This window comes from Polyergus mexicanus, unplaced genomic scaffold (genome assembly GCF_030449975.1).
Source record: "Polyergus mexicanus isolate NDT 795.1 unplaced genomic scaffold, iyPolMexi1.0 SCAF_2, whole genome shotgun sequence".
Lineage (NCBI taxonomy): Eukaryota > Metazoa > Arthropoda > Insecta > Hymenoptera > Formicidae > Polyergus > Polyergus mexicanus.
Window position 1 is genome coordinate 3,423,226 of NW_027223322.1, and position 16,051 is coordinate 3,439,276.

Genomic DNA, 16,051 nt, shown 5'->3' on the forward strand with positions numbered 1-16,051 from the left:
TTTTCACGGAATAAGGTCGTCGTACGCTCATGCATATACACCGAATGTTGTCACACACACACACACACACACACACACACACACACACACACACACACACATATATATATATATATATATATATATACATACATATACGGAGACGATGCAACACGCGAATCGTGCGAAAGATAATGGGCAATCTTATGTAGAGAGGCATTGATGTACATGATCGATTTTTCGCACGATTCATTCTTCCCTCGTTCTTTTCGTGTCTCATTATTTTAACGCGATATTCCTTGCGCCTCTTGCCCCGCTTTTTCACTTGTATGAATGATATTTGTTTGCTATAATTTAATGTGACGTCGGTGAGAATGCTCGCGATTCTTGAAACGCTTGAAGAGAAGCACAAAGATATTGTGAATCTCAATTAATGATGTACAAGTAAAACGGTAACGATTCGTGTGGCTGTTCGTTTTCCTAGCGTCCGATGAAAGTTGTGTGAGTATATATGTGTGCGTGTGTGTGTGCGCGCGCGTATGTTGTAAAAGTGCTGGACAATGTTTGATCATAATTTAAATTAAGAGCATGTCTATTATTCTGTTCGCGTATTGATGAATTCTTTATTGATTTGGAACGCACTCTTGCAATTCATCATCATTCTTCGTTGAATTCTTCTTAAATATAATTTTTGAATGAATAATAAAAGTTCTTATGATGGCGCTGTTTTCTCCGCCGAAATTTATAAGCGAATCTACATTTTTCAATACAAAGTTCGAAGATATGTTAAAATTCTATAGAGTCGATCCGTAATCACCTTTTAATTACTTCCCGACTGCGCTTGAATACTTTCGATGATTCCGTGCGAAAAATTAGTAAAATGGTAGAAAAATGATAAGGGAGAAAAATGCGATAATGCTGTTGGTAGCGTATAATATTAACTCTCTTTTCCGTCTGTGATGATAAGTAAAACAAAAGGAAGAGAACGGAGATTATCGTCGTGTGATCTCGCGGTCTTAATTAACATAGTAGCCCGACCGCGGATCCGCAATTTCAAGCGTTTGCGTGTCCTTTGCGGCCACCTGATGTTTCTTCTTAACATTAAAATTATAGATGCGTGTAATTGTTGAATATATATTTTATAAAATCAATGTGGTTCTCTCTCGTGAGGTAAGACTCTTTAGCTGGGGCATTCGCGCAGCAGCAGCAGCAGCAGTAGCAGTTTCGACGCGAATAATAATGCCGATATTTTAGGGATATATTTTTGAAATGTGTGCATATAATGTATATAAGCGTACTTGTGTCGATTTGCACTTGTAATTAATAGTGCGCGCTAATCGCGCATGAATGGATACTTTAAGCGGATCCGGAAAAAACATATATATATTCAAATATTATAGATCTATATATATTTCACACAGATGAATATGTGTTGCGTGCCTTTATCTATATAAATAGATAGATATATACGCATGTAACGCATATTCGTAGTGCTAATCGTCGCCCGTTAATTGGGGCAGATTTACGTTTCACGTGTGACGAAGAAACCTCGATGTGTAGAGCTTAGATCGGCCCAATGTTTACGAGAAGAATGATATTTTAGATCTGTCGGATGGATACTTGCATAAAAAAGAAAGAAAAAATGCGAGTCAAAGGATATTCTCAATGCGTATATACGTATACGAATCTAAAATATATTATAAAAGAATGATATATTTACACGCACACATGATAAGGAAAAACTGTTAACTGAAGGATTTTACGTTGATGTTTATTATATAAGAATAACAACTATATATATAGTATATATATGTAGTATATATAAGTATATATGTATATATATATATATGTATGTATATATATGTATATAGTTTATAATTATACTACAGCCGTGACACACATATACGCACGCGCGGACGGATATGCGTATGCGTGTTTATATGTATATACATGCATATATATCTATATTTTTACGTGTAGATATTTTGTGGTAACTTGTTATAATAATCTGATTGGAACACACACACACACACACACACACACACATATATATATATATATATATATATACATATATACATAAAGAAAAATATATGCGTTGTAAATAAAAGGTAATAGCTTTTATCATCGCGCGTGGAAGCTAATAAAAAAAATTTTATTACCGTTACAACGCCAGATTACAGCATTTTTCGATTATTCGTGGAACATAATTGTCGGCTCCGCTTGTATTAAATTTTTCGAGGAAATGATCAAAACTGCAAAAATTGATTTCCGTTACCGTTATATTGTACATAAGTCTTTATGGCTACTCTCAGCTAAGGAAACGTTGATATTATTACAATAAAGAGCAGATTGTATTCGGCTTTACTTTATACATACTTGTGTATTTATAATATTTATTACGTTTTTCATATGTTGATGTAATAAAGTTTTAGGTATACTTTATATTATGATCGCTCCTGTACATTCCTCTTTCCCTTAAGAACGTAAATTTTTTTCTGCATCTTGTGTCTCGAATATGACACAACTCTTCGGAAAATATAAAGTATCGCAGGAGCTATATACATGCTTTTTTTTTTTCAGGACACCCGATCGATACCTTTTGTTTTGGGCTGTTAAATTAATATTTCTTTTGACAGCCGTCCTTTCTCTCCTGCACAAGCCACATTTCGATCATCCTCGTAAATCTGCAAGTGTGTGAAGCAATCCCACAAGATATAAATTTAATAAATCTCTCGCTAACTAACTTCTCCATCTATTTTTACGGGCAAGAAATATTATGTGTCTTCGGATTAGTTACAATAATGTATGAAGACCGTGAGATATCAAGAGAGGTAAATCTTGGACGAAGTTAAAAGGTAATGGAGAACATCGCCGAGGATGACATAAGTCAAACCGAAGGAAAAGGGAAGCTCTCGTCTCGCTATGATTTCGGAAAACGGTGGCATCGCTTTCGGGTTCTTACGTCACGTTCGTTTATCCTTCGAGGTTCCCGCGCGATGAGCGATCTTCGATTCAAATACAGAAGTCGCGGAAGGCAAGCGGCACCGTGCTCGGTGGTGGCCATCGCTTACGGACGTCTATTCGAGCCAAAGGAATGGACAAGGGATCACGTGGACCAAGTGCTCGAGCACGGTGACAGGCTATTCCGCGCGAGCGCCGCAAGGACGCGGTTGATGGATGACGAGTACATGAGGACCGATCGCGTGCACAACGAGTTCTACATTGATTTCTGCAAGATCCTGGTCGACATCGAAGACAACGGTATCCACGGCAATCTTTTGAGCGGGTCTATCGGCTGCACCGATCTCGCCCAGGGTCTGCACAAGTTTTTAAGGGACAATGATTCTGGAGTGATCACTGCGCAGGGTACTTCCGTCGCTGTCTGGCGACAATCTCCTGATGCCAAAAGTATTCTGTATTACGACCCAGCATCGTGTGACGAGACCGGTCTGCGTCGCCCCGGCGGTATGGCCTGTTTGATGAGGTTCAAATGCGTCAACGATCTGCATGATCATCTGTTGAAGAATCTGGACCAGCGCTACGACTCTCGATACTGCATCGACAAAGTCACCGTGCTGCGCGTTACAGAGGTAACGACAACAGCAGTTGTTTAGTTGTTTGGTTTTGAGGCTAATATATAGGCTGTCTTGAAAAAATTTCTTAATATTTCTTTAATAGCAAATTCTTTGGACAATTTGTGGAAATTATTTTTCTTTAACAAAAATGTTGTATGTTCATATTTTCCGAATTACAAGTGATTGAAAAAGAAGAGCTTTTCGTAAACTATATTTTGTGAAATTAAAAAGTTAACAAAACTTCGCTCTTCAGTTAATTTCAGATAGACTTTACTTTAATAGAAGATTATGATGACTTCCCTCGATATTTTTGTTGGGAAGAAAAAATCAACTTAAAATTGATTAGAAAATTTGCAATTAAAAAAAATGTTTGGACCTTTTGAAACATCCTATATATTCTCTCTTTTGTGTAAGAATAAAGAATAAGAAATTATACAAAAAAAGTTCGAATAAAATATTGAGGAAAAACACAGGTCGGTCGCGGTTTCATCGATCGTTTACCCGATAGTCTGTCGATAATCCGGAAGAGCATGTTGCGGTCTATCGATCTACCGGATGAGCACAAGACTGACTGCACCAAGCCGATACCCAAGGATGACAAGTCGCGCACACCCGCGAGAATACGCAGGGAGCCGCTATCGATCGCCATCTCGAATTACAGCATTGATCGTCGCTTCGCCACGGAGCCGTTGGTGAGTCGGAATGATTTCGATACCGGCTATTCCTACGATGATATGCGCGTCAACGTGCCGTCCACGTTCAAAGAGTTACGTGGCAAAACGGCGATTCTTCACGGTTTTACTCACGAAGGCAGCGAGATTTACAAGGGCAAAGGCGATCAAAACGTGGCCAACTGTGTGGTGGCTATAGCCATGAAGAAGGTTCACCCAGTGAAGACATGGATGAGGTCGAAGCTGGATGAGATTCTGAAACTCGGTGATTCGCTCTATGCTAGCGTCAAGTTCAACAAGCCAACGATAAAAACGATGACAGCTGCTGATCTGAATGACGCGAAGCTCCAAGTGGATGATCGTAAATTGGTGATAGACGTGGATCTGATCACTGTGACCGGCACGCTCAGTTCCAAGATGCCGTCAGTGTTAAACCTGAAGCAAGCGTTGGAAGAGTTTTTTCTGGTAAACGAAGAAGGCGTAATTGAGACAACATCCATGACGGTAGCAATCTGGAGCCAGGACGACTGTTACTATCTGTTCGACCCTCGATCCTGCGATATCGCTGGTGTCAGAATCGCGAAAGAGAATGCTACCAAGGTCACGGAGAGAGAAAGAAAGGTGGAAACTGCATCGAAGGATATGAAAGACGTAGGAAATTGTTGCGTGATTCGATTTTCCGACATCGACTCGTTAATCGCTCTGTTTTTGAAGAACATCGACCCGGCAAGGAAAAACGACCGGTTCACAATCAGACATGTCGCGATCGCAGACGACGTGGTCGGCACTCGACCTTGGAACGATTTTCAGCCCGGTGAGGCAGGTAAAACGTGGGTGTTGCGCGGCGGAATTTCCAACATGGACGAGTCGTTTGAGGAGGAGAATCAGGGGCTTCAGGGTCTTGCCATACCGGTGGTGGCTCTGGTGAGCGCGTGGGAGACGCCGCCGGCGAGATGGAGTAGCGAGACTGTTGACGAAGCGGTAAGAGAGGGTGACGCTTATTACAACTGGTGCAAGCCTGCCGAAACGGAAGAGGAAACCGGGGAAAAACCGTTTCTTGTTCAAGATTTGAAAAAAAACTTGTACTTCAAGAATCGAAAAGTGATCATTGATATGGAGGACACGGCGATCGTCGGCGATCTATTGGCGTCGGATGACTCTGAGCTACTTAATTTGGAGAAAGGACTACGTCGGTTCTTCGAGAACAAGCAGTATGGAATAGTCGAAGCGAAAAGATTCTCGGTGGCGGTGTGGAAGGTCGAGGAAGAAGTGAAAGGCAAAGACAAAGAGAAGGAAACGTTCTACTACTACTTCGATCCGAATCCTCGGGATAAACTGGGTCAATTATCGGCGGAAACAGACGAAGAGAATTCTGCCTGCGTGGTACGTACATCGGATCTTTCGACATTGGCGAATTTCATCGAGAAGAATGCCGGACGGGATCCTAAACATAACGATTTCGCGATACACGAACTAAAGAATATCGCTATCGGCATGTCAATGACGGACGAAGAGATTGAGGCGGATAAACAGATACCGATCATGCCGAATCTGAATAATTACTCTAGTCTGGGTGATACCGGTACTCTCCTTTTGGGCACCATCGCGCAAGGAAATGAGACAGTCTTCAAACGGCAAACGAGGGACAAACAGGAGGCTGCCAACTCTTTGACGACTTTGGCCATGACCAAACTCTACAATCCTCATCTATGGTATCGCGAACTCGTGGACGACATCCTGAGAATCGGCGACAAACTCACCGTCGAAAACCTAGCAAATCTGCCCGAAGCGGAGGCTGAGGAGGAATCGCCCAGGAATTATCTTCTCCCATCGGAGATTGCGGAAGACTTCACCATAGGTGTCAATCGAATATCGATTAATCTTGAGGAAGAGTCTATCACTGGAAAAACGGCGGATATGTCGACGCTACTGGAGCAGTTCTTCGAAGGAAACATGATGGGAGTGTTTCGTCAGGGTAACGTCATGATGCCGATCTGGAGGGAGGGCAATGTGTTTTTCACAATGGACCCTAGAGGCAGGAACACTCGCGGTGAACCTGGAAATAAGGATGGAGCCGCGGCGGTGATGTGGTTCATTGATATCCCCTCGTTAGCCGGCGTTCTACGGGAGGTCGCGCAACAGGGCGACGATTTTGTCATCGATGCCATCACGGTCGAGAATGCGTACGAAACGCGAGTGGCCGAAGCACGACGAGTCAAAAAAACCACCTCCGGAGAGGATCTGTGGCACCATTTTCCCAAACTCGCCGACGGTGTTTGGAGCATCGACGGTAACATCGCCATGACAGACGAGAGGTTCGACGAGGCAAATCGCGGCAAGCAGAGCGCAGCCATTGCCGCGATAGCCATCGTCTTCTCCAAGGTTTCTTTATACATACTTAATCTCTTTTTTTCGAATTTACCAAAATTGTGATGTGATAAAGTATTTCTAAAGATAAATCGAATAAAAACTATAAAGAATGATTCACAGTTCAACAAAAAAACATACAAGAAAGAAAAATAATTATTCCCCGTAGTTTTTGAATACGATTCCAAATTGCTTTATCATTCGCAATAAAAAAAAAAAAAAAAAAAAAAAAAAATTTTTTTGTCGAACTGTGTTATTCTTTACCTTGAATTTTTTTATTGAACTGTGTAACTAATGATAAATTTTTCATAATTTATCACAATCATTTTGTGTGTTAATTGATTGAGAAGATTAGATTACGTAAAAAAATATATGTGAAAAATAAATTAAGGTCTATCAACCGAAATACTGGACGCCGTCCGTTCTTGACGAAGTTATCGTCACCGGTGACAAACTGCACTCGAAATGCGTCGAACGACTGGGCATTGGTTCGGTACCTCTGGTGAACGAGATTATCAGCGAATTCTTCTTATCCAGTCGACGCATCGCTCTAACGATCAAGGATTGCGTTCAAGCAGGCAATTTTATCGGGAGACCGCCCAAGATTCACGATCTGCGGACCGGTATCGACAGCTTCTTCGACAAGTACAATGCGGGCGCGCTGATCACGCCGGGAAATCGAAATATCGCCATATGGAAGACCGACGATGCATACTATGCTTTGATACCCGACTGGTCCATCGTTGCAGACGAGACCGCGACGACGGTACCGCGAGTGTTTAGATTCAGAGACGCGAGTCTCCTCGTAGAATATGTTTTGCGTCACCTGGGGACGGCGGACGACTATCAGATCACCGCGATCGACGTGCTGGACCGGGATAAGCCTTGGAGATTCGATCCCAGTCCGGCGATTCGACCGGCAAATTTGCCGCCCTTAAATGCTTACAAAAAATTGCCGGGCGAGGCGCGGGCGATTTTGCGCGGTAACTACCATCAGGGTGACGAGATCTTCCCTGAAATTTTGCGCAACCGACAAACAGCGGCGAATTGCGTCGTCGCGCTTGGCATGTCGATCGTGAAGAGCCCCGTTACCTGGACGAAGAAAACTATGGACGAGATTTTAGCGATCGGAAGTGCCGTTCATCGGGAGTCGAGGAAGGCAAGACCAACCAAATCGAGATTGAGACCGACGGATATTATCAGAGTATTCTATGTCGGTGGGTCTTTTTATTTTCATGATTATTGAAAATATTGATCGATAGTTGGATAGCATTTTTTTAAGTTTTTATTCCTGATAGCAGTTGACGTGAAAAATTTCGTTCTTATATTTTTCCCAAGGTGTCAATGTGTTGACTGCTGACATCGAGTCCGACACTGTGAACGGTCTAGTGGCAATCGCGCCTCTCGATACAGAAGAGGAAAAGAAGAAAGGACGAGAAGACAAAACAAAGAACGACAGAGACAAGAGGGAAATTCGACGAGGACGACTGCCACCTCCGCCTCCGATTTTACTTGAGAAAGGTCTACAAGAATTCTTCCAGAATAACCGTGCCGGCATTCTAGCAATTGATCGCGGTATGCTCGCTATTTGGAAGGATTTGGGTGTCTATTTTATGTACAATCCTAAAGCGAGAAGCGACCAAGGTCTGCCAGATCCTCATGGAACTTCATGCACGATGTGGTTCGCCTGCATAGAACCTTTGTACGATGCAATCTTCGCAAGCATCGATCCGCACGAGAGATATGGGACTTTTGAAATCTGTCGGGTGATTGTAAAGACTGCTGTGATAAAACCCTTGCCGTGTCCAGCTGGTTTCCGGTTTCATTTCGATCATAGTGCATCACTCGCGCCGATTATTTCCGCGAAGAAGATCGCCTCGTTGGATGTGAAGCCACTAAACCAGTATACCGTCGTGGAGGAGGAGCTCGATGTTCTATGCGGCAGCCTGCACATGTGTCATCGCGTTTTCGGCCTGAGGAACAGAGGTCACCAGAGCACGGCGATCGCGGCGATCGCCATTATAGTCGGACTGCTACATGTGCCGTCTACATGGACACCCGAGCTGATCGACGCCGTGCTTAAATACGGCGATTCACTGTACTCGGACAGCGCACGTTGTGCTCGCGTGAACGCCAGGAATCTCTCACCCAGCGAACTGCTCACGGTGTTCATCGTTGGCGATCTCCGGGCCACCATCCACGTTCACAATCATACCGCCGCGGGGATACTCCATACCTTCGATCTGTCTGAGGCGCTCGCCATGTTTTTTCGCACGAATTGCGCCGGGATACTGCACACGACCAATTTGGCGGTAGCCGTTATGCAGCACTATGGTAAATTCTATATGTTCGACCCGTGCGCGAGAAACGATCGGGGCAGATTCGCCTACGACGGGGCCGCCTGCGTGTTTAGATGCAGCAGTGTCGCAAAAATGGCCGGGATTTTTGTGGCCAACTGCAATCTTAAACGGCCAAATGTGTACACTCTAAATGCAATCAATGTGTTGAGCCTGCATTTCTTTTCGGATGCGCGAGACATTTGTCCATCCAAATGCGAACAATAATTCGTTTTCTAGTCAGATTTTTTTGTGTGGTATACGCAATACAAAAATCGTTAATCCGTGTGAAAAAATATTCTTATGATCTGAAATAAAATCTTTCCTTATATTTTACAGCCGAAAGACGAATGAGTGGAAAAGGTGGAAAGAATTTGTACACGCGGCCGAACAACGTTCTCAAAGTGCTAATTTTATTTATAGGTTTTCTTTATGACACAAATCACTTTTAGCATCTACATGAGTAGGAGTACAGACTATACGAGAATGAATTTGATACAGATCACTTATTAGTGTAAATACAATGTTCCTTTTTCTTCTCACGCTATCAACCTAGATACTTAGAAAACACTGTACAACGCAGCTGATAACTGTCGATTGATACTTTACAATATAGTACAACCACTCCTCTGAAGCGAGACACGAGCACCGAATTGGGACAGGTCGGTTCGAGCGGATCTTGATTGTCCTCTCGTCACCATCACCTTGGAAAGGGAGTGTCATTTCCTTGCGGACTTTATGAGCGAATCTCGATATCTCCTCTCGAGCGGACTTTAGGCCGTATCGAGCGAGTTTGCCCGCCAAAGATTATTTACTCTGCGTCCCGAAGATACGTCTCTCTCTCTCTCTCTCTCTCTCTCTCTCTCTCTCTCTCTCTCTCTCTCTCTCTCTCTCTCTCTCTCTCTCTCTCTCCTCTCCTTCCCTTTAATACGCATCCTCGAAAAAAACACGAAGACGCTTTTGCGTCTCTGAGTAGTCCGCTGCCGAATCCTACGTGATGTTGTCTCGTTTCTAGCAAAGTGAAATGGGAGGCAGGTGAGACGCGAGCGGACATATTTTCTCCGAAGAGTTTCACAAATCCTCATTTCCAAAGGTAGTCCATCGAAGAGACTGTTCGCGTCACCCTCCTCACCGTCGCATACAATATTCAAACATCGCACGACTTTGCGAGTCTTGTTTTCTTGTAGTAGTGGCTACGTCTGTCAGTACAACCAGTAGTGGTGATAAGTCTCCGCCATTTCCTTTTCTCTCGTATTCGTCTCTCGTGAGACGTCGCTGATCGTCCTTGTCCCGTACTTGTTCGAGGAGTAAGCAGGTAGGTAGATAGATAGGAAGATAGATAATAGATAGATACTTTGGTTTCTCGATCGAACATTCTTGTACTCACGAGAGTCCACAGTTACTTTACTTCTTTGTTAAGTTTGAGAGCTTCATGTATTATATGTAAATCCGTTTTTTCGTGTCGTTTCCAACGCGATAACGTTTTAATGAGGGAGATCAAAATGAGACTTGCGTTACGTTCGCAAGAAGATTCATATTAAATGCCGCTTTCAGTCTATGTAACCAGTTCGATCGATAAACGAAGAAAGTGAAAAAGGATGTGAAAGAAAGGATGGATGAAGCTAAAAGGGTGAACGAAAAGGACAAGGGTAAGAAAGGACATATTCGCATCGATGGGCCTGATGCTTTACGACTGACAGAACAAGGTCGAATGGATCATAATATAAAAAAAAAAAAACAATATGCGTATTATCATTAATATTGGCATGGTGTTGTTATGGCACGTTTAGTTTTGCTGCTATATTCAGCGACGCGTTTCTACAGTCGCGATCTTCGCCGTGCACGGACGTACACCGTGCGATTCAGTCGGTTAAAAAAAGAAGAGAAGGAAGAGGAAAAAAAAAGAAGAACATATTGCGGAAGGGAAAGAAGAGAGGAAAAAGAAAACATTTTCACCGACGTCCGCACACATTCGCGCGTAACGTCAACGCTTCCGTTTTGTGGCGCACAAACACGCGCGATCTCGACACTATCTCGTTGGCATCTCCATTGCACTTTCCCATGCGTCGCAACAAATGCATCTTATAAAACATATTTTTTTTTTTTATGTACAAGAGAGAAACTGCACTCCCTCTGAAATAAACGCTCGCAGAACAACTGTTGTAAAGGACCCATTATGCTGCGCTTTACCTCTTTTGGCCGGTAATATAATAAAGGAAGATTAAAATTGCACCGAAATATGTCGCACAACGAAACAGAACCAAATCTCTAACAATGTGTCGCGCTTATATATATACTTGACCTCTCGAAATTGTGCGATTCAAGATTCTTGAGAATATTATCGAGCGTGCGCGCGAATGAGCTCTATTGCAAAAATATTTAAAAAGGCCTTCTATTGCTTTTTCACTATATAAAATAAAATATCGAATCTGCAAAATTTAGACGTAAAATATTGAATTTATCAAATATCACACAAACCGATAAAAGACTAAAAAATTTAAAAAACTAGCAAGGTCAATAGAAAAATGGGCAAGAATAAAATAGACGATCTTTTATCGCACAATTCACAACCTCTGTTTCATTTAAAACATTCGCTTGTGTGTTAGAGTTTTTTTAGAACAATAACTCGCATTCTTGATTTGTTCATTTTACCGTCCATTGTCAGAAAGGCCTTTTCGTTCACATTTGCACGTTACACCGCGGTAAACAAGATATATAATAAAATATTAATTCATAAAAAAACTGTCGATAGTTGCGAATAAAAATGTAACATTATTTTGCGCGTAACGACAAAAATGCGCATTATTCTAACATTCGCAAAATGTGAAATAAAGGCAAGAAAGAAAAAATAAAAAGAATACTCAAATAGAATAAATTCTGTTTAACAGAAGGAGTATAATCATACAATTTTCTTCTTAAAATCCAGTAATTGCCGAGAGATGCGTGTGATTGTTCCAATAATAGAAATTTTCTTCCTAAAACGATTTGAAAGAGACATATATTTCTCCGACGCACAAATTACAAATTGACATTAATCCTTAAGTTGAACCAATTTTTTAACCGTATATGTCGCTATTATATGTCATGTTAGCACATAAGAGTGAGATAAGGAAAGGATGAGCAGAAATTATTCTCCTAGAGAAAGAAACACAGAAATACAAAAAAGAAACAAATTAATTACGAGATAATCGTAGGATTCCAAAACACGTCATTTTTTGTACAGTAATCGCGAACGACTCAATGAAGTCGTCTCGATCCTTGTATTAAAAATTGTACCCGCGTTTCTCGACCCTTTGTCTTCTCTCTCTCTCTCTCTCTCTCTCTCTCTCTCTCTCTTTTTTCTTATATATTTTTTTTATTTATCGCGGTTATTGTCTTCGTTCAGTCGAAAGTTTGTCGCGTTGACGACTAAAATCACGAGAGAATCGAAGGGTAAACATCTTAAGCGATATTAAATCAATTATGATAGCAATAATAGAGGATATTAAAGATATAATATGTTTTATTTTATACGTATTATCAATGTTAATACGTATAAATAATAGCATTATTATATTTTGTAAAAAAGACTCATGCGCAAAAGAGACTTATGATATAAAATCATATGCCAATCGCATTGCATCACTTCCAAATAATAAAATATTATAATAAAGAAAAGAAAGGATGTGTATATGTAGAAGAAAGAGAGATATTCGAGGAAAAAGTATTCGAATAAGTGAGCAGGGATTCGGATTATTAAGGATATCTTACACGCTAATCAACCGCACTGTGTATAGACTTTTAAAAAAATAACAAATTACATATACATAGAGGATAGGTATTTCGACACCTATGTGTGAGAGATGAGGTCGAATAATTAAATGACAATAAAACGCATCGCATACGCGACTTCCGTTCTGTTCTTTTTCTTTCTTTTTTTACGTCTCTCTCTCTCTCTCTCTTCCATCTCTTCGCTCTTGGCTACTTGTTCGCGACACAATTACTTCTCTAGAGTATAGTAGCTGGCACAGGAACATGACCTTTCAGTCATTGGCATCACAACATAACAAGGACTACAAGCTGCGTCACATGCACCTCCAACGAGTCCTTCTTTCAGTCACATTATTAGCTAGACGTGCACCTTTTGCTCTTCCCTAGCTTTGTACGCACGCACGCACGCACGCATACATATTTTCTCTCGCTTACGCATCTCGCTCACACTTTTTTCTTTTTACCCAGCGGGTGACTACAGCCAAATACTTGGTCCTGAGTATTTCTGTATCGTATTTGTTTTTATTCGTTTGTTACACATATTGTATATAATGTCTTGATTCTTATTCCCGACTTTGTGTATATATCGGACACTGGATGACCTGTACTTCGGCGAATGTATAAGAGCGAGGCTATGCCAGGAGAAAACGACCGAAGGCAACACCATCATTCGCAATGACGAGGCGGCGATCGACGATTTTTTATGCCCCGATCTGGATCATTAACGATGCTGCTTAGATCGTGCAGACCGCGTTCAATTCTCACAATTAAAGCACGATCAACTATTATTCTGAGCGATCCCTCGGACTATCTTCAAGTGTTTTTCTGAAAATACTAAAACTCTGGTCCCTCCCGATCAGATCGGCGGTGAAACGAAAACTCCCCTCTTAAAACAAAAATGAAAACCTGCCCGTGACGATGGGGAAGTTCCTCTTAACCGCCGATCTCTCATCACCTCGTCATCCGGCTTTCTTATCGCGCGCACACGTAGACGGACCCCGTAGATGACACCGCATGTAGCAACAGTTCGGTCATGTGGGTCCGGCCGGGGCTACGTGACGCTGATCGCCGGATTGGAGGGGCCCGAGGGCGCGGGCTCGCTCTTTATACACTGTCCGGTCAACTGGTTCACGCTGAGCGGATTATTGATGTCATGAGGATTCGTGCCGACGGGGTTGCGATGGGGTTGTGGAACTGGTTGTTGCGTCGCCGCTGTCGTCACTCCAGCCATCGCTGCTGCCGCCGCCGTCGTTGTCGGTTGATTGTGCGACGGTTGGCTCGTGTTCGACAAGGGCGGCGGTGGCACCGGAGGCGTTAAAGGACACGGGCACGGGCTGGACAGACTCGAGGGCGATGGTAAGACCAGCGAAGGACTCGCCAGACTAGACAACGCGGACAGACCCCCGGGACTGCTGAGGGATTCATCTTCCTCAGGAGTTCCCGCCTCACCTACGCTGCCCAGATTATCCTCCGAATGATCGTCCTCGACTTCGCCGTCGGCTTCACCGTCGCCATCTCCTCCCTCCCCCATGTATCTGATACATTTCTTCTTACGTCTGTAAATAACGATCGGGGAATCAATTAGTGCGCACTCGTATAGGTAATTCGGAGGCTAATGACGTCAACAATATCAGGACAATCAATTTCCATCTGTGAGATCATTTACTTATCGTTAGATAACATGACAAATGTATGCTGCAAATTTTTTTCTTCATATTTAGCAATTATGTGAAACAAGATTGAAAACGCGATATTTTTTACGGAAAGTTGTCAAATCTTTCTGATACTATAATATCAGGCAACAATAAAACAATTTTTAAGTAATTTTAATTTGGCTTTCAAAACGTCTCTGCTCGATATTCAATAGAAAGTCCTCACCGTTGGAAATACGTCCGTGAAAAAATATGTTATACATCTAGAATTGTTACCAACTGAAAAAACATGCCATCACTCATGTCATCGCCGCAAAGTCAGACGCACAAATTTGCTTTTCGAGTTTAGTAAATTGTCTCGCGCGTCTCTCTGTTCGATCTCAGCCAGAGTGAACGACGATCTTTGTGCGCCTGGCGATGCTTGGATTGCTCGATATTGATCACTCGCTCGCAAATGCCATGCTCAAGAGATCCTTAGACGTAACAAGCATAATATGTAAGATACAACGTGGAAACGAAATAATAAAACTCAATCGAAATGCCATCAGGAGGGGAGCATCTATTAAATCGTTGATCATCCGCAGATCGAGGATCCGATGAGAATTCGCGCGATACCTCCTTCTTTTTTCATACGCGGTGTGTCGATTTATCGATTAAAGACAGCCAATTTTTGTTAACGAGACGCACTAAAGCGGTATTATGTTACGTGGAACTTGGAATATATCGCGACCAATTGTAAAGTGCGTTAAAAGAAAAATTCTTTTTTTCTCACAGTCGCGTGAACACAAAGGTGGATATCGATAAAGTAGTAGATTCCGAGATGACGAAAGGAAGAGAGAGGCTTATTTTGCTACTGCACAATTTTCATAAGTGAGCCCGTCCGACCTCGTCTAGAGAACTGCTTCGCAGTCGAGACGACATATTGCCGCTCTGCCATTGGCTCTCATTATTTATCTCTCAGCTGAATCAGTTAGCTTCTCATCGGCCGTGCCGTCGAGAACGATCGGAGGATGCTAATTAAACTCGCACTCACACTTGTGTGAATTTCAAAGCGTTGCACAAAACTTACGAAAGTTGAACTACTCCTTTCAATGCGCGACAACGGACGGCATTCGAAAATCTCAGAGTGGATTACAATACATGTACTATTATCTCTTTTTTTTAGACGAGTCATCGAATAGCTAAAATAAATATTAGAAACTTTATACGTTTTTTTTTTAATTTTAATTTTCTCCTAAATTATATCACATTGTTTCAAAGATATCGAGAGATAAAATGTTCTTTTTTTTTTTTTTTTTTTAATAATAAATAATGTTTTTGTATAGAGATAAAAACAGTTATTAAAAGCATATTGCAGTTCTTTGCAATCTTTTCTGAGACTTTGAGTAACACACAAAATTGTGCAAAATTTCGATTTAAAAAAATACGTTTCTACGCAGTCAGCCAGCGCAGTTCTTTTCCAAGGAATTGCCTCGAGTGGTTATTTGCATTATATGTATGAAAACACGTTATCCGTATGAAAATATTACAAAAGAAAAAAATGATTAGACATTAAAAGTAAACAAAAAAAAGTAAAAAAGAACACATCCGTACAACACAATCATCCGATCTTAATCGTACGAACTCTGCCATGCTAAAGAAATTAAAATATATAAAAACCTTCTATATATGTCAAACAACGTTCCGAAATTTAGTACTCTGCGTTGATACCACTGCTT

General features: G+C 41.8%; 2 protein-coding genes across 3 annotated transcripts in view; one reads left to right on the forward strand and one right to left on the reverse strand.

The window, feature by feature from the left end:
• The first annotated feature begins 65 nt into the window (after positions 1 to 65).
• Positions 66 to 10,672, forward strand: LOC138944337 (uncharacterized). Its single transcript, XM_070315234.1, has 4 exons — positions 66 to 3,572; positions 4,031 to 6,610; positions 6,987 to 7,812; positions 7,934 to 10,672. The coding sequence occupies exons 1-4, from the start codon at positions 2,841 to 2,843 to the stop codon at positions 9,157 to 9,159; spliced, it is 5,364 nt and encodes a 1,787-aa protein (XP_070171335.1). The 5' UTR covers positions 66 to 2,840; the 3' UTR covers positions 9,160 to 10,672.
• LOC138944374 (uncharacterized) overlaps positions 9,310 to 16,051 on the reverse strand; it is a 34,640-nt gene continuing 27,898 nt past the window's right edge. For both annotated transcript variants that reach the window (XM_070315283.1, XM_070315274.1), the window contains exon 10: positions 9,310 to 14,237. In XM_070315283.1, the coding sequence (XP_070171384.1) occupies positions 13,733 to 14,237 (505 nt within the window). In that variant the 3' untranslated portion in view covers positions 9,310 to 13,732. The remainder of the gene's footprint in view (positions 14,238 to 16,051) is intronic.

Excerpts from the sequence above, each read along its gene's own strand:
- LOC138944337 (XM_070315234.1), top strand. The coding sequence starts at position 2,841 with ATGGAGAACATCGCCGAGGATGACATAAGTCAAACCGAAGGAAAAGGG. Across the intron at positions 3,573-4,030 it reads CCGTGCTGCGCGTTACAGAG|GTCGGTCGCGGTTTCATCGA; the intron begins GTAACGACAACA and ends GGAAAAACACAG. Across the intron at positions 7,813-7,933 it reads TATCAGAGTATTCTATGTCG|GTGTCAATGTGTTGACTGCT; the intron begins GTGGGTCTTTTT and ends ATTTTTCCCAAG.